This window comes from Larus michahellis, chromosome 2 (genome assembly GCF_964199755.1).
Source record: "Larus michahellis chromosome 2, bLarMic1.1, whole genome shotgun sequence".
Lineage (NCBI taxonomy): Eukaryota > Metazoa > Chordata > Aves > Charadriiformes > Laridae > Larus > Larus michahellis.
The window spans coordinates 104,318,344-104,338,097 of NC_133897.1; the positions used below are offsets into that span (position 1 = coordinate 104,318,344).

General features: G+C 37.8%; 1 protein-coding gene across 5 annotated transcripts in view; it reads right to left on the reverse strand.

The window, feature by feature from the left end:
- CARMIL1 (capping protein regulator and myosin 1 linker 1) overlaps positions 1-19,754 on the reverse strand; it is a 202,066-nt gene that overhangs the window by 76,222 nt on the left and 106,090 nt on the right. For all 5 annotated transcript variants that reach the window (XM_074576489.1, XM_074576488.1, XM_074576486.1 and 2 more), the window contains exons 12-18: positions 17,114-17,200; positions 13,318-13,421; positions 11,293-11,370; positions 11,100-11,176; positions 10,061-10,165; positions 5,291-5,360; positions 867-948 (exon numbers count right to left, since the gene is read on the reverse strand). In XM_074576489.1, the coding sequence (XP_074432590.1) occupies positions 867-948; positions 5,291-5,360; positions 10,061-10,165; positions 11,100-11,176; positions 11,293-11,370; positions 13,318-13,421; positions 17,114-17,200 (603 nt within the window). The remainder of the gene's footprint in view (positions 1-866; positions 949-5,290; positions 5,361-10,060; positions 10,166-11,099; positions 11,177-11,292; positions 11,371-13,317; positions 13,422-17,113; positions 17,201-19,754) is intronic.

Genomic DNA, 19,754 nt, shown 5'->3' on the forward strand with positions numbered 1-19,754 from the left:
CCTGAAAAACAAGACAAATTTTATTCTACTTCTGAATAAGAAAAATAATTTGCTGTAGTATTGTGTCCCCAAGCTAGTGATGTATTTGAAGATTGCAATGACTTAGGATCCAGATCCCCAGGATAATTTAGATGTCAAATATTTATAACAATCACTTTACATAATTGGGCTGAGTCAGGAGCTCCCAAAGCTTTCCACTTGCCAATGCATCCCACCTTTCTTGGGCATTCAACTGTACTGGGAATCTCTTTCTGAAATCCTTCCACATTTGGCTGTCAGAGGGGCAAACACAGCAGGTGAATTCTTCCATTCCGTACGTCTACAATTTGAGTTTGCGAGATGAGAAGTCAGCCAGTATTCCCAGCTAGGACGCAGAAAGTCTCCAAAGCAGGAATAGTCCAAGACTTTTCCAAAGACTCAAACAGGCCTTCTCTGACCTGACGCTGGTTAACTGTTTGCTCCCAATTTCCCTCTCTTGCTCTTCAGTATCACAACCTCAGCTTCATTCTGTATCTATAGTCTTTCCCTTTCTTCTTTCACTACACTTTTGTCATTTAGCTTCTCATCTCCTTGTACTTTAACCCACTTTCCTCTAGACCTAATATGACGCTTACTACCATCAATTTATTCTGCTGTGTTACATTTGTCTCAAACAACACAAACTTCTGAGGCTACAGTTAGTCTATAAACATTTCTTATATACTTTAAAGAAGTAAGAGTTCTTGGTCTGAGACATTCCCATAACCAATATGGCCAATAATCATAAAGTGAGAGTGACCATCCTTGATTATACTGTGAGCTGAAAGAAAAAGTGTTTCTCAGATTCTGGACTCGCACGACCCTCCGTTCCTGTTCTGTGTACTTACCATTGTCTGAAATATCTAGGCTGGTGATATTGTGTATTTCTGCTATGCATCCTTCCAAGACTTGTGCACCTCCCGATCTTAACTAGAGACAAAACATCATCCATTTTTGCAAACTAGTTATGGTTTCAAGATCACACAGAAAACAGTGGTAGGAGCTTTTTGAATACAGAAGGCACTACCAGCAGCAACAGCAGCAGCAACAGAAGAAGTTACGCACATCAATATGACATCCTATGCACACATTCTTACTATTCTCATCCTCCCCTCTCACTATTTGCATATAAGTGAGAAAAGGGACTCTCTGCCCTCTCTTTTAAAACTACCGCTCAGGAGCTAAATCAGGGAAAGATTTAAATGGTGCAGACACAGTGAATCCTTTAGCACTTGTGCCAGGCAGTGACTGCAGGACTCTGGTGCAGGTTTTCTACGTGAAAGGGCCAGGACATTTCCAACATCCAGTGAAAGGAAAAAAACCCAAACTTAGCCCAGCCTATAAGTATGTTGTCACTCTTGGATTCCGCTACAGTCAAGGCTTATAGTGAGCATCAACTTTCAGCTCTTAGCAAAATGCTAGGATGCCCAGATCAAAGATGAGTAGCAAATAAATAAATTAAAAACAAAACAAACCAAAAAACCCAATGAAATTATGTTTCCCTGTCACTGAAAAGAAAATTTAAATAATCCAGCTGTAAAATAGCCACAGAAGACCATAAACAAGAGAAATCAGTAATTTACCTTATTCTTAATTTAAAAATAGGCATAAAAGAGAAAAACAACAACAATAACAAAAATGCCTAGCTGGCAAGTATCAATTATGATATTATTAATCTGAAATATTAAGTTAATATAAAAGAAATGTCAGGATTTAATGAAAAAACAATAAAATGGCCTTGGAGAAAATATCAACATTAAGAATCAAACTTATTAAAAACTTACACACTTATTTACTAATGCTACTGAATTAAACAACGCAACATATTTTTTTCCAATGAAGCAAAAGCATTTTCTTATTTCTTGCAGCTACACAAACTATGTAAGGTGCATTTCACTTCACAAACATCCCCCAGAAAACAACTTAAGTAAAAGAGGGGAAAAGTTCTACAAAAATTCTATTTTTGCATTTTCTGTTTTCACTTTCCTTACTTTAAAAAAAGGGAAAGCTTTTTTAAACATGAAATAGCCTTTTCACCTCTTGTGCTTAAAAAATGAGCAATATTTTACTTAGTCAGCTTACTTGGCTAAATATCCTGAATGAACCTGCTGATGTTTCTATGAATAGTCTCTTTTAACCATGCTATAATTAAGGAACCACAAATGCCTTCAGAAATATTTTCCAATAAAGACTTGCTTTGGCACTTTTTAGAAAGTTTGAGATATGTGATTGGTTAACAAGCAGCTCGACAACTTGGCCTGAGCATTTAAAGAACAGGGGTGGTGAAAGACAACATCTAAATCGTAAGTCACGTCTGGAAGTGTACGAGAGACAGAACGTAAGGCACCTTTCCTCTCCTGCGTAAAACAAAGCCTACCTATCCTTCACCCTATCCTCTCAAGAAGTGGTCAGATTAAAGTCTGTATTTGGGCCAGAAGTGGTGCAATTTTAACTCAACTTTATTTTTGTAAAAGCATTTTTAGTATTTGCTGTATGAATGCCTAAATCATTCAGTTTTGCTCTGTGTTGCTCCCTCAACATGGCCCACCACAAGACAAGTATTTTACACAGTGTCACGTCTATTATTGCAGAATCTATGGAACTGGCAGATAATATGTGGTCTTGGACTGGTTGTTGGTATGGTAAAAGTTCTATACACTAAAATTATACTCACAATAGAATCTGTATCCTTATGCTATATATACTTTGGGGGTGGAAGTGGACAGTTTTTCAGGAGCAGCTTTTAATCTGGTGACAATAACTATATTCAAAATCTTAAATACACAAACATTTCACATGCAGGAATGGTGATATCTGTTTAATCTGAGGGTGATGATAACAACTTGATTTTTAGGATAAAAATTATTATGAGTGTATTAAAATAATATATATATAGAGAAAAAAAAAGCAGAGAGGGCTATTTGGACTGTGATACTGAAAAAAACCCCCATCTCTGCAACATCTCCTACATGACATACTTCTGAGACTGCAAATACAAGCTCCTATTCAGAAAATGAAGAACAACCCTTCAACAATTAAAAATGCCAAGCGTGTTTGAAGCTGTGAGGCACCAATATGGGAAGGGCAAACAAAGCTGCTTACTGATTTAACAATTAAGGTAAAGCGTGGAGGGTACTTACACAGTGACCAAGCTAAGGGAAGCAGAAGGGAAAAGAGTGAGATACATCAGTGCTGAGCAGGTAGAAATAAAAATGTAATTTTCATAGTAAAAATAATAAAAAAAACAAACAAGCAATATAAAATGATTAAGCTTGGAGTTAATACACCAGAAAATTATGGGAGCAAATGAAAAGTGGTAGGAGAGGGAAGGAACAGAGAGATTTATCCTTCCATAGTTGAGTACAGCTCGCCTGATGTAGGAAAGAGGAGGGCAAAGCTGAAGCATCAGCTTAGTAGCCTCCTAACATCGTATGCTTGCAGGAACTGGGAGTAGTGCAGGTCAAAGTAGGGCTCCAAGCTTCCCACGGCTCATTTCTGGGTGCAGATCACCCTGCCCAGCTCACAGAGGGCCAGGGAGAGGTGGAGCAGGACCCTGCAGTGCTGGGTCCACTGAAAGTACTCCCAGCTCCTGGCACATCAACTCCCCTGCTGGTGGAAGCATAACTTCTTCTTTCCAAAGCACATGAGAATGAATAAAGCTCAGTGAGGTGAAAAAATGTTAAGGGAAGGACCTAAGGAAGTGTTGTCAATTTGGAGGGACCAGCTATGGGAACGCTACACCATGAGTTGGGCATGATTCCTTCCTTTCTGTCATGAGAGTCAGCCATCACCACTTGTGCTTTGGTGCCCAATACTGCTAATCACCCCTCCAATGCTCCTCCATATCCCATCCTGGGGGTTGTTTCATGAAAGATTTAAAGTTGTCACTCCTGTCAGCCCTGGTTGACTTACATGCTAATTTATACTCTCATTACTTATGTTCGTGTTTTATTGATTTATTCTTTTAAGGTTATGATTACAGGACTTCATTTTTGTTACTTTAATTACTCCTCCCTTTTCCTTCCTCCCTCTGAAAGAAAAATTATCATCCGTCTGATCTCTCTACTCAGAAGTCAGAAGCATGTGTACTTGACTTGAAAGCTTTTCTATTTGGAATTTACATGTAATGCTCTTCAAAGAAATACAATTTTTTTAAAAAGTACAAAATATCAAAACAAACTATGAAATGCATTCACGATGATCTGGTTTTTCCTTCATAAGTGAATCTGTGCACATTCCAAAAGCAATCGACCACTGTGAACCTAAGGCAAGGATTACTGCACCTCAACGTGTTCATCAAATTGCATGTTTTCTACTTAAGGGCAAACCATTGCGTTTGAAAGGCACTTCCAGAACACTTAATACTCAGGTGATGAACTTGGAAAGAGCTGCCTAACCAGTGAGAGGCTTGCTTTGCAGCTTAAAAAGGGTGGCTGCTCAGTTACAGAAGGCCTGAGCCAAAGCTGGTTTGTGTTGCTTTTGGCAAAAGTCCACACTATTCTCTGTGTAACTTTGCCTCACTGGCTCCCCAGGGTCTTGGCTGATCTTTTGTCGTAGGTTGCAGCCACGCAGGTATCATCCTGCAAGAGTGTGGACAATCCTGAGAAACAAAGTGCACAGCAAAGCACAGAGAAGAAACAAGAGGGAACAAGATAAAGCAAATCAAGCTGACACAATTGTTTTTTATTTATTCTTGAGATATTTAAAGCCATTTGCAGAGTGCCTCTTAAGTTAATGGCATGCCTCAGTCACCTTTAACCAAAGTTCCCTATTGGCCCGAACTGATGAATTGATTAGGAAAGCAGAATTTCTCCCAAGGTTAAAATGCAAACCTGCAGAAGAGGAAGCACGTCTCTGGTTTTGAAGGAAGACAATCCAACCACAGACATGCCTTCAGGGCATGCAGCTTCCTGCGACCCATTCAAATTTGGGCAGCTCCGAAAGACCTGCTGTAGGGTCCTGTACAATCCCAGCACCAGAGTGCAGAAGACGCCAAGCAGCAAACAGCGCGCTGGCTCAGAATCTAGAGCAGCTACACTGCAAGGAGGGTTTTGCCAATCAGGTGCTGCAAATGCTTTGAACCTCTGTGCTCATTACTTCGGATGATGCTGTAACACACCGCAGCTGATGTTTACCACAACTCCTTCTCTGAGTTCTACCTTTCCCACAGCTTTTGACTACAGACAAAGAACATCTCGCTCAGTGGATTTCATGGGAACGCTCATTCCACATCATTGCATGTTTTGAACACATCCTGATAAATATTCCTTACCTCACAGCTACTGAGATCTAAAGACACCTCCTTCAGATTGTGATTGCAAGCCAGGCCTAATAAAAGCGCTCTGAAAAAGATCAATTTTAGAACCATTTAAAAAAAAAAAAAAAGGCAGCTATACATCATCATCATCTAAGCGATCACAGGTTAATACACCTATAATGTAAAGAACCATTTCAAATCAAAAACACACCAGCTGAGCAGTTATTTCTTAAATGACAATGGCACAAACCTGCCACACTTAGAACACTCCAGCAGCTTCAAAAACTGCAGGGATGCAAGGCTAATAAAGAAACTGTAAAGCTAATGCTACATAAACATTTAATAGCATTCATCAGAGATGAATTTTCTTCAACATTTGCTTTCAAAAGAGTACCAAATGATTATAAAAGGAGTGTTCTGTTGTACAATCATACTAACTCTCTGATTTTCCAAAAATTCAGGAAAAAATTGGGGTTTTTAATACATGCAAGAGGCAGTGCAGCCAGCCATTTCAGCCAGGCACAGTGCCCATAATGCTCAAATGCTGGATCGTGTTCAAGTATCACACAATTCTCCACTTCTGCAACCCAATAAATATTTACAGATTTCAAAATGATATTCCCAGACAATGGTATCCTTTGTCTTTAGGCAGAATGGCAGACAAGTGTAGCAACGACTCATTATGATTTTCATAAATCCACCTTTAAAGCCTTACAGAAGTTTGTTTCCACATATAAAAGTTAGTGTTAATATCACATTTGTATTAATACTGTCAAATCAGAAAGCACGACTGTCTGCGTCTTAGAGAAGGAGCAAACACAATCTGCGTATATCTTCTAGTATCTTTAGAATAGATGCTGCTTTGACTTCGTAATTGAACATAGAAACAGAAGGACTTTCTCCCCATTTTGGCCGAAAGCAAGCTAACGGAATCCAAACTACTGATGCATGGAGATAAAAAACAATCAATTTTGCTGAGCCATTTGCCTATACACTTGTTATGCAAGTAGTGTGTAAAAGCCACATTTAAAATGTGTGCGCCCCAGGAAGGTTTTTCATTTAAACCTATTTATATCTGCCCTGCAGGTATAAATGTTAATCAGACTTTCTCTGTTAACAAAGACAGATATCTTGTACTTATTTACTTCTTAAGCTATTAACATGCAGACTTTGAAAAATGCGAAAGCTCTGCAACAATTTTTAAACATTTTTAGATGATGCTTGTCTCTATTTCCTTCCCAAACATACTTTTATTCAAAGTTAGTCTGGCTGATGATAACTTTGCAAAGAACTTCCTAAGCATTTTGAGGCAACTGAAAAAATACAGTGCAACCATAAAAAATGCACATTAAAAAAGACACACAGCGCAGCTTCAAATGTACTCTCTTAACAGGAAGAAAAGAGGGTCGGTTTTTTTCCTAACCTCTTTCCTATAAACTCATCGTAAGAAAATCTCATGATTTCTCATTTCTTTGTCATGACAAATCACCAGCATTCAAAGGCACTGAAGGCAAACGTATTATAATTATACTTAGCCACTACGTTCAAATCACACACATGGCAATACATGGAAAGGTCTTGTCAACTGTGGTACACACAGAATGCAAGAAATGGCCTTGTAATTAGCATTTGCATGAGAAGTGTATCGGAAACTTGTCTTGTTATACCACTGACAGATCAAAATACAACTTTTGGCAATGTCTGTAAATGAAGAAAAATGCCAACATACATTTAAACAAGGAAAAGACAGTATAAACTGGTTCACTCAGTTAAAAAAAAAAGGGCAAAAAAATATCAAGCTATGATGGAACATTAACGATATTAACTATGTAGAAGAACTAAAAGCACCCTTTCCCCAGCCACGATGTGGCATCTGCACAGTACAGCTTTATTAGCAACCCTCTTCCCGGAAAGGCTTGACTTTATTAAGAGGTCCATCACTATGCAAGCATGTTTATCTCCTTCCCTGATTGCACTGATTTATCAGTATCTTTAAACTCACCAAGTTAGCATATGCGATTAAACATACCACAACTGTTGATCTAAAGGAAGTTGATAAGAAAGAAATCAAATAACAATTAATCAGGGGAATTTGGGACTCAGGGTGTCAGGTACCTGCATTTTATCTGTATTTTTTTCTGTAGGCAGGCTTAGTCTTTAATTACACATCCAACTCTGAGACCTCTGGTTCACGGACACAAACCAGGAACTTCTCCTTTGTCACAGGACAGTGCCACGTTTTCAAAAGCTTTTTGACATGCTCTGATCAAAGATGCCAGAGAAGTACTACTATTGTACACTTTCCTTCTTTCCCTCATGTGCTACTGCAATCTTGGCAATGACAAATAACCCTGTCTGAAAAAAGGTATTTCCATCTTGTCTTTAACAAATCCTGTGATCTTGCTTGTTCCGTAGAAGTTTTGTAATTTCTTACAGTTAAGGCCAAAAGGCTGCCCTGGGATATAGCACATTCTCAGTCCTTTTAACACCAGATTAACTTCCACAGGATGCTTTTCAAGTGTCTTAGTCAAGCTGTACAGGGTTTGAGAGTGAAAGCAAGGTGTACTGCTGTGAAATACACTCAGCTCAGACTGAAGAAAAAAATCAGGTCAGAGAAAAAGCACGTCAAGGAAACTACCAAAAAGTATTAAGAACTCTTACCTCCTAGGCAGAGGTGAACACTGCCATCGGAACAAAACAAAAGAAGCCCATTCCAAAATGTCATCCAGCTGAGAGTGGCATGGACTCTCTGAGACCATCTGTGTCCAGCTGGACTTTGTACAGATGCTCCTTTGTGGAGCTGTATGTGCTGACGAAAGAGGTTACTGCTCTCAGCTCATCCTACGCTACCCACCACTGCCTCTTTACTTCCACCAACACCAGTCATGCAAGTTAACTCCCGCTAACCCAATTCACCCAAACTGAGCCAGATTAGCTTAAACATTATCAAGAGAGTAGGTTTTTGCTAATACAGATCACTTTGGCCGAAAAGGACAAGGAAGATCTTGTTTGCTCTACAGCTGGCAGATCAAGGGGTCACAAATATTTGAGATAAATTAACACAGTAACATCTTCCATGAGCACAGACAATTGTAGAGCACTCACCTGCCAAAACTCCTCACACCCCAGGAGGTACTCAACACACCAAGGAGAAGAGCTAAATATAAACCTTAGTGTTTGGGGCTTCTCACCTTTCCTAATTTGTGTAGATATACTCAATGTCTCACAGCATTATTTTTTTCCTGTAGCATTGATAAGATTGTCTTGTGTATTAGTCACATGCATCCTCCGTTCTTCTTGCTTCATTAAACATAGCTCCCTGCTGCCCTCCACCATGGAATCAATAGCACTAATTAATTAGAATCAACCAATGTGTTTCTCAATAATCACTTTCTGTTTGAAAACACATCAGTACCATACCTTCTTAATCTTGGAGAAGTCTAAGCAAGCAAGACAGCAACCAAGAGCATCATGCAGACAGAGTGAAAAATCACAGCTAAAATGATAGGCTTCTGCAGTTGAATATCAATTTCAATCCAGCGTATCATACTTAACCATCATATTGTACTGCCCTCTTCAATGTCAAATTGCATTAAGAAAAAATATCCCAAAACGACGTACACTACTCCTACCTGCATGGCACTTGTCACTTTTCTCTCCCTTAGCTTCCCCCAGATTGTATCAAAAGCTTTCCATCCAGTACTCATTAACTACTCTTTATATCCCACATCTCTAATTTTCCCATCAACTCCCATTCATTAGCTACTCCCTTGCTGAGCTACTGCCCTCTTCCCTTCCCTGTTCTCCCTCAGGAGGCAGGCTCCCAACCACACAAGTGTACATGCATATACATCTATATCTATATCTGTGTCCAGATTAGGGTTTTGGAGGTGTGTTCCCCAAAATGGTTAGTGAACATGCCTGGGCGTCTACTACAGATAGGGCTATGTATGTTTTAATGCATATTAGCTAGGAAGCTGACACTCTGGAAAGAGACCTTTCTTTAATTTAGCCCAATACACACAAGGATTCTGCCAGAATCACAGAATGACCTATCTAGATTAGACCCTTCTATATAGGCCTATCTTGACTTTAAAACACACCTTTAAATTTTATGTCTGGAAAGTTCAACACAGTTGAAAAATGCATACGTCAGAGGAAGGGTGACACAGTGCTACACAATTTCCCTCAGCCTGCGTCAGGCTGTAAGAGGAATTTCTCTCCAGTGTTGGGTGGGCAATGGAAGTGTCCAATCCATCACCAGAACCTGTTAGCCACAGGACACATAGCAAAGAGATGTATCACACTTCGCATTCCTAGAAGTTGCTGCCATCGACTCTCCCTCTAAAAGGAGGGCATAGCTCTGTGCAATGGGTCTCTCCTCCCAAGCATTGCAACAGGTTCAGTTTCACAATGGCTACTACAATACTGCAGCCGCAAAGGAATGGCACTCACACAAGTACATAATCCCATTTTACTGTGAAGCAAACGGTTTTGCCCTTCAGCCACAAAATAAAAAATATATCACAAAAAATGTTGATGGAAGCTAAACAGCTGTGGCATTCCCACAGAACAAAATATGATTAATAGTCTCAACTGTGAGATGGAAACAACATTTGTGAATGTGTGATCATTATGAAACTCACTCTTGCAATATCAATAATGTACAATGGAAAAAAAAAAAAAGCAAAATCCTTTCCCCTTCATTTTTAATATGAGGCACCCACATAATAACAATGCAAACTAGGTTTTAGGCAACAGGAGAAAATGAAATGAAATTCTTACTTTAGAGGCTCAGGAGGGAGTTTAGTTCCCGAAAGATTAATCTGCATCAAAGCAAGTGAGCTGCTGAAAAACTGTTTGAAGGAAGGAGGAACTTCTTTTCCTTTTCTGTAAATAAACAAGTTCATTAAGAAGTAGCATCTAGACACTCCTCATTCCAATAAATAGTGAACGCAAGCAGTCAGAACTGTAATGATCTTTTACATGTTTAATTTGCTCTACCTTCAACAGCTTTGTAATCAGTGGATCTCAATTAGCTTAGAAATATAATGTCATCAAAATGTTGATTCAACAAACAATCCTCAGCATTGCACTGCTGCACAGAAGATATCGCTATCTAGCTTCTGTTTGGTGAAATACGAAGAATGATCATTTAGGTCTGGTAAACAGTGAACATACTCATATCTTATGAGTAGAAGATCAAACAGGACATTACAAAAACCCTGAAATTCCCTTTTCACCACTAGAAATAATTACTCAGTGCTGGAGTAGCTTACCCCCAATTAGGTATCATCCCTGATTTGGACCCAAGACACTAATTTGAAGAAAAGGGAAGCTAATGTTAATATTTCCTACAATACAAGTATTCTACAAAGTCAATGTTCAGTCTTCCAAGCATTTCAAAGGGATTTCCTCCCAGAAAGGGACAAAGAAGGAAAAAAAGCATTTGTAACCATCATCAAGTCATGAAAAATACAAACTTTAAAAACCAAATTTAAAGAGGAGTTAAGTCAGTCAGACTTCAAAGCCTGATGTTATGCCTCTTAGAGACAAACGATATATATAGACTTTCTGCTACATCAGTATCACAAAAAACATATTAGACAAGGTAGCTTATTTTACAGCCATCTAGCTAAGAGCGGAAAGGGAAAGAAAATGTTTTGCTTGGAATAAATAATACCTATTTCATAGAAAAATAAGACTTCTAAGACTTTTATAAAGTCTTAGATTTCTTCTTAAAAAAAAAAAGGCACAACAAGAGAGCAAGAAATTATAAGACAAAATATTATAGGAGTTAAGAGTAATGGCATTTAAACTGTACCTGTGAGAAAAGAGAGTCCTAGAGAGGCTAAGGACAGCTAGATGCTGAAGACATCCACGAAGGAGGGCTCCACACACCTGGTTTAAAACAAAGAAGATTGATTTTACTTTATATTAACCCAGAAAAGTACCTAAGGATAGAAGGTGGGGAATGTTTCCTTGGTATTTGAATCTCCACAGAAAAAAATCTTTACCATATCTAGCGCACACTCCGTGTTGGATAAATCCAGATGAACAAGGGCATTTGGCTGGGCCAGAAAATTGTACAGGCTCTATAATTAATAGAGGGGAAAAAAAATAATTATCCATGTTAATTTTGGTATTATGACACTGATTACTGGATCGCTATTTCTCATTACATTTTAGGCTTTTATTATAAAGTTGCACTATGAGAGTTGTGTCTGAAACTTATTTTCACCTAATCAATACAACCTGTTTTACTTCTGAAGGGTATCGTTTTTTAAAACGATAGGGGAAAAAACAGTGCTCAGACTACGCCTACTGAACATTACTCTTTGCAATTCACTTCCACAGCAAATGATAATTAATTTAGTTAGAAATACCTTGGAATGTCAGTCAAGTTGCTGTTATAATTCAGAACGGCTAATTGGTTTGTAAGTTTAAGCCAGCCCCTTTAAGCATGAGGGAAGCAACTAATTTGCATCTGAAGCCGATGGTTTTTCTTAACATCAGCAGTGCATTAAAGGTTAAGGGAGAACACAGAATAGGTAACAAGATTCTAATATTGATGACTTCAGTAATGCATAGGATATGTCATGCAAATCTTAGCGTATGTAAAACTTCTTACTATACGCTGTTTTATTTTGGGCTTTTTTTAGTCTCAGAGAACAACACAGAAAGATAAAAGTATGACCTAATTCACAGGAACGTGGAACGCTCAACTCCACATGAAATCCAGCCAAACAGAGCATGTTCAACAGTTCTAAAATAGATTCATCTTTCTAAAAATTAGGTCATTTAGCCCCTATACCTACAGTGCAAGAAAGGTCCCTGCTTTAAAAATCCCTGTGCTTTGCTGGGGTTTATGTCAAATACTAAATAACAGGATTTCCTTACTCCTGTTGGAAAACTGTTCCACAGATGAAGAGATCCCAGTATTAATAACCTTTTTATTTGAACCATCTTTCTCTCTCTGACAGGATAAGGAAAGCCCCCCTTTTTGTATTTATGTCCTTTAAAATATGGTAGGTAGACATCACGTTTAAGCATTGCCTATCAAAGTTGTACATTTTATTTTACTTTTTGTTTTTACATTATTTTGTGTTATTCTCTCTTCAAGACTAATTCACTGTGTGTCTTTATTTAAATTTAAGTATTTGTTATCTTTTAAATCCCCTTGTCCTACTAAAACTTTCACCTCGTGTCTGAAAAGACTAGTTCTTTGAATGTGCTGATGATTCTGAAACTAGTAAGATTTGTGAAAAAGTAACACTGTCACGTCTGCACTTTAAATGGTAAGATTGGGTGACTCTACTGTTGCATATTTTAGATGCTCAATACTTAAAGAATTCAAAACCTGACACTTACATGCATACAACTTTTGATGTGAGAGAAAAATACGGATGTAACAGTCAAAAAGTGAATACATAACAAATTGAGAACTAAGTGGATTTTGTTATGGAGAAAGTAGAGCTGTACCTCTAAGGCAACTGATAAACTGAACAAAGGACTTTAAATAATAATTACATTCTTCAAAGAATCACGAGCTTCAATGGCATGTGTCAAGAAGGTGCACAGATTTATTTTTACAAAAAGAATATTGAAAACCAGAAATTAAGTCTTTCCAAATCCAAATCCAAACTCAGTTGTTTCCAACCTTCCAAGGAAAAATTTGTAATACATTTATTACTAAAAAGAACAGGATGTTTTTTAATTGTTTTGGTCACTTTCAAACAGAACTCAGGGAGCATGATATGTCCACTGAAACAAGTGGCACACTTACAGTTTTCTCATTTATCAGTAGAAGCAAAGGACTAAAAGCATGAACTAAAATTACGTGGATTTGTTTAGTCGTGTGGGGCAATTTGATTCTCTGACTACATAATGAAAAGTAAAGATCAAAATGTTATTTTCTACCCCTACTATAACTGTACTGAAATAAATGCAAAAAAGGATCTAAACAAAATGGCCTTGCCCATCTCTTAACAAGAAATTAAAACGTCCGTTCATTAACTCACAAATGAGAAGAAAGTGCTTACTGAGAGATCATCACCGCGGAGGGCGTTCCCTGAGAGGTCAAGATAGACGAGCGTGTTCGCGATCAGCGAGTTGGCACTCAGTGACTGGGAAAGGCTATTCACCCCTGCCAAAAAAAAAAAAAAAAATAATGTTAGCATTCACCTTAGCAAACTCTAGACAAAACTAGCCCAGACCCTGCAAGTGCACAATTTCAGTGAACACAGACATACATAAATGTTTAATGACCTCCTGTTACCACCACTGTACTGCAGCAGGAAGGTAGACCACCAGGAAGATAAGAGACTCTTCCTTGCCACAGCATGCCCGGCTTTGCCCGGACTGTGGCTGTTGGAGCTCCCTGATGGAGCCACAGTGTGTTATAGGTCCTGGATCCAGGGAAGAAATGTTTTTGCAAAGTCTGCAATGGCTTTAACAGTGCAATCCCATTTTGAAACAGATTTTTAAAACACAATTGACTCCATAATGTTAAGACAGTGCCTTCCTGCAAACAATAACATTTAGATAAAAGTATCTGTGGAAGACCAAGTACATTAACAATTATAATTGCCAGAACTTCAAAAGCAACTGATGAGGCCTAGAAATTAATAATCTTTCAATTACATATTTGCCTGTAATTTCAGGAAAAAAAAGTTGATTAAAATATCAAGAGATGCATAAAGACTGTCAATTTTTGATCAGAAAAAATACATATTTTTCATATTAAAATTAAAAAGCTCACATTGGGAACAAACCAGTCAGAGCTTGCTTCGAAAATTCTTCAGCTTTTCCAAATAGAAATTAGGATGTGGCTACCTCCAGAAAAATCTGTCCTTTGCCTGAGAGTCCTGTAGCTTATCACCAAGTTTTTAGTTTATTGTAGATGGCTATTGCTGCCTTTCAAGCAGTACACGTGTGTTTCTTACATGCGTGTGTTTTGTAAGTGCCTGGCCAAAGCTATAAAGCAGGCAGGTGTTTTGATCTACTACATAATATTGGGCAATTTCTCAAAACTACCGGTCAGTGAAAATGGACTGGCATTCAATGGATGGAACATGTCCATTCTTCAATTAAAAACTATTATGAAATGGATTTATCAGTGAAGATATGAAAGAAGCAGCTAGAAAGCCACTGGAGATGAAAATACTCCAATTAAATGCTTTAGTTTTCCAAGCTTCCACATATTAAGAAAGTCTGCCATGTTAGTAGTATGGCTCTTTGTTTCAGGAGGCTTTTGATATTGCAAAGAATCAAAGCAGAGTAACACCTTTGTCAAGTCTCCAAGCTTTTTCGTTCATGTGATTTTTCTTTCATCTTAACATTGCATTGTTGAATCCACACCCTATCTATAAAAGTAAACTGCAAGTGAATACTTTTTGAAAATTTGAAAGACCTAAAAGCTCTCTTTAACCACTAGAGCTTATAGCTCTGTACTCACTTTATTGAGTCTTCTCAACAGCATTTATAAGCAACAAGAAGTAGAAATTAATGTAATTTATACTGTCAACAATTCAGCATATACTATTGACAACCAATTCTGGGAATTCAGAAGCAGTGTCTGAGTTTGGGGGACAATAAGAGCTGTCAAACAATCCGTTATGTTGCTGCTTGTTTCACGTTTAAAAAGAGTCAACTGCTCAAAATCAGCCACATCACTGAAGGCAAACAATGAGAATGAGGGATTTTTTAATTAGCCTTTTGCTCGGGCTCAGAAAAGCAAGCCCTATCTTTGAATGAGTATACTAGAATTTTCCATTTAACCAGAATCTTCAAATCAATACGTTTTTGTTTGAACTTCACCTACCTCATGCTATACTCTAACAGTAATCTCACTTTCATTTGCAGACAATCTTTCATGCTCTTTTACCACTCTCAGGAGGCTCAGATTGTTAATAGCTCTCCGGAACTTAGAGATACAATATTTGAAGAAAGATCAGCTGGGAGGTTACCACCTGAACTTCACTTCTCAATCTTAGAAACTTATCTCGAATAGAAAGCACTTTCTAAATAAGGTCAAAACCCATGCGGGTTTGTACAGAATTTCTGAAACTTAAAAGCTCAAAATAAAAAATAAAAAAATAAAAAAAAAAAAAAAGGGCTGGGAAAAAAACATCCATGCACCTTGAACTCTAATGAATCCAAGATCTAAGGTCTCCTTTAGACTTTCCCTACAGAAAACATTACGATATTCCCCCCTCAATATTACAAGTTCAAAAACAACCTCCCAAGTTAAAACCAATTCAGTACTGTCTTCTTATGTTAAAGGAAAACTGTCTAAAGACAGACAGCTTTGCAGACAACCAGAGAGGTGAAGCTGAGTCTCTTCAGGTCCAGGGAGTTATAAGAATTCCAATTTTGAGACATTGCATACACTTTTTTAAGTAATTCTGAGGTGCTGCCATCAGGCAACATTCATGGTGATATGTTACTCTCCGGACAGCCGACAGTTATTGCAATCCAGTCTGGACCAGGACTCACATGAGGTCAGTATTGGATATACTGGAATATATTTTCAGCTTTTGTTAAAAGATTGTCTTTAAAAAGTGTGTTAAAAACCTTTCAAATTCTTTTCATAACCTCAGAATTCATTTTTACTGACAAGAGTTTTGTGGATGAACTTCATCAAGCTGGCATTTACTCTTTATGAGGACAGAAGCGTAGCTAGAATGTTCTCTTGCCTGAACGAGCACAAGAACTTGCTGAAATCATTCAGATCACATGAAGAAAAGCACAGGGTGAATGAACATACCAGAACTGCATGAATTTCTGTCAAATTCATGAACATCTAATCTCAAAAGTACATGTAAGGTTAGTCAAGATTCTTAATCAATTGCTTGCCACCAAAAATGGAGTCAGCAGTGGAAAAAAACAACCCCAGAGTGTAATAAAGTCTTTTTAATGAAACTGATGATTGAATAAATTCAGCTAAGGGTTTACTATTTATTTAAGCATAACAAGAGCTACAGAACACTCATAGAAACCAACAAAAAACCCCTCTCCCCACTCACATTTCCCCAGGTCAACCCTTAAAGCTTAGATAACACAGAATCTGCTTTTCACAGAGCAATAATTAAAAGGATAAAAGAGCATGGCTCCTATCTGTTGTCAACTAATGTCCTTTATAGATTGTAACTCACTCATCTTTTCCAGGTCATCAACATCTGTGAAAAAGCTGCAATAATGTCAGTGCATTTTTTCTATTTTTAACAGTCATGTTCTACATACAGGAGACCCTGGGTTTGTGTGGTCTGTTTAAGAGGTCAGTGCATCTATTATTTATAAAACATCAATGCAAGAAGCCCTGAAAGCTTCCGACTTGTGTTTCAGTACTGTTATTGCTTTTAAAATATACATACATTTCAATTACAATATCAAATCAGAAATTTGTAAATTATAAAACAAAGAAGTCTTTACTCAGAGCAAACCATTTCACAGCTGTTGTCACAACAGTTGGTTTCATAAAATAATTGTGCAAAACATTTGGAAGACTCCCTCCACAGTTTTGCTTCAGACATCTCTTTGGAGAGTATATGAAACAAATAATTTACGCCAACTCTAAATTCAGTCTTTCTTTACAGTACAGGTTCAAGCTCAAATCTTACAGAAGTGAGTAAGAGTCTTTCAAAGTGCTGAAGGGGACACAGAACCCAGCCCACAGTTCAGCAACCCAGGACTCCAAAAAAGCAGCTGCGCTGTTGAGAATACACATGTAAATCAATTACAGAATTAATTACTCTATAATCTGATATCAACAGGTATTATTAGGATGGAAGCCTGAAACTTTTAGAACAGAAAAACAGGCATGCTTATAAAACATACCTTTAGGTGACAAGGAGGTTTTAGATAAATTCAAATGTTTCAGTCCCTTTGGAAGTTTGGCGAACTGGATGCTCAAAGATGACACACCTGTTGGGGGAGCGAAGAGAAAATGCACATTTTCAGGTTAACTGTGTGATCTCAGGTTTTCCCGGCAACCACACCAGGGGCAAACGCTCTTACAGGAGGAACTGCACTCGCTGTGGGGGTGGGCCCAAAATTACCCTGTCTTTTTATGGCCATAAATCTTTGAAATGCCTGACGTAGTCAAGATCCCTTCTTTGCTGACCAATGAACAGACAGGGAATGTTGCTGTTAACGATCAATAAGCCACCTTAATTAGTGTAAAAACTACATGATGCACACATACTTTTGAGAAGGAGTCAAAGGGAAGATATTACACATGTCAAACAGTCAGCACTTGGGAAATCTGGAAGCTTTATGGTTCAACCAAAAAAAAAACCACAAAAAAATCAATCACAAAATAAAACCCAACAACGGTACTTCACATGAAAACTTCAGACTACTTTTATTTTCTTTTAAAAGGAAGGACACCCATGTTAGCTAACATTGCCCTTTTTTTCTGAGGTAAACCCTAAGAGTCTGAAACCGGCACCAAGTCGTAATGGCCACTTAACTCCCTTACAGCAGCCTACAGGTTACGAGCCAGGACACGGGCTTGGAAGTGTTACAACCACTTGCAATCCCAAACAGTAAAAACCTATTAAGATGCTGACATGGATTGGACTACATCAGCACAAATCCAACAAAAGAAAGAAAAAAAAAAAAAAGCACTTTTCATTAAAGTCCCTTCTCGATGTATCCAAGTTCCACACTCCGTAAATTTAATCCCCCCATTTAAGCAAAAGATTGAAATTTGATTAAGAGGGCACATCCTAAATAACAATGGAACCAATCCATGAAATATTTATTAGAGGAATAAATCAACACAGAAACTCCAGGCTTAACCTGAGGTGTGAAATATAGTCCTCTACAGCAACTCACTTGGTGAGAAAAGGGCAGAGAAGGGGGTAAAGCCTTTTACTTGTTTCAAAGCACGGTAAATGAAAAAGCTGATACGCTTCTCCACATATGCAGATGTGAAACAGTCCGCTAGTATGCAATACACATATGTTTACTCTGCTTTTATGATGTTTTACCTAGCATTGATCATGAAAGAGCAGCTACCTTGCAGATACTGTTGTAGGGGTTTTTTTAATGCTCTCTGTAAAAGCACGTTGTGTATGTTGGTGATAGGTGCAATGTCCATGCAGCTCAAAACAACATACTGTATTCCATTTATATTGTCAAAATATTAGACCGATGATGCCTTGGCATGGTTTATTATAAAACACAATAGTAACTGGATGTCTTCAACAACTTTCAGCAAGAACGAATCAAGTCATATTAATAGGATTTTCTTTCATAGCTCTAATATTAAAAAAAAAATACATCTTTTAGCTCCTCTGAAGCAGGAGGCTTGATCTGTCTTAAGCTGGTCTCAGAATTTATATTCTATAGCTGACTGTCCACACTTGTTAAACTGGTTTAGTCCCAATATATACTTTCAAAATCGAGGTAGAGTTATGCTGGCAAAAGAAGAGAAAAAGGAGTACAATCAGAATCATTAAAGATACCACAAATTAAATTTTTGTTGTGAAGCATTTTGAGTAAGACGTGTGGCAAATAATTTTACCTCTCCATCTTTGCATTTAGCTAACGATCTATAGACCACTTATCGCTCTAGCCAAGCTGAGCAATTTTAACATCTTACCAGCGCTGGGTGTTAAGGATCCACCCAGTTATAAGCCACAGGAACCAAGTGCAGAAAAGAAAAAGGGATTTTGGTCACTCAGGCCCTTGAACCCTCTTGAAGCCACCCATTTTTGCTAACCTCATAACAGAGATGACAGCTCTAATGGCAGAAGTAAACTTAACTGCATCAAAGCACACGGTTTTGAATTTAAGTATTTCTAGTCTTCAGTATTTTGTTTTGCATTATTTAAAAAAAAAAAAAAAAAAAAAAAAAAGATGAGATTAAATGCTGATCCTAGTGGAGCCAAAAGCAAAACTCCCATCACTTTAGCATGGCTAGATTTTAAAGCCAAGATTGATAATAAACTTTCCAGGTGTTAGTCTCACAAATATTGACAGTACCATAAAGTGAGGTCAATCACAAATTAAGAGACTGGTCTCAGCATAAATCACTTCATATAAACACTGCATTGTATTTGAACTGAAGCCAGGTCCTACGTCTTAATTAAACTAAACACAGTTCCCGTGTTATTGAAATACAGACAACTTGCATTAATGTAATAATATAATGTCTTTACTTATTGGTACTCAATAATATATAATAGCTTAAGGTGGTTTTTTGTTCAAAAAAGGCACAACAATATATTCTTCCCCATAATTCACACAACTCTATGTTATTTCCCTTATAATAGCAAAGTAATCTGGTTGAATTTACAATTCCTGCAGAGGTGATTTTTCAAGAGATATTTTCCAAAATTCATACGTTTACATTGAATCTCCATTATGCCAGCTTTTATTTGTGAAATTCATGTTGCCCCTTCAGTTTAATAAAGGCAAATCTACCAAGGGCCAATGGCATCCTGGGCTGCATCAAGAAGAGTGTGGCCAA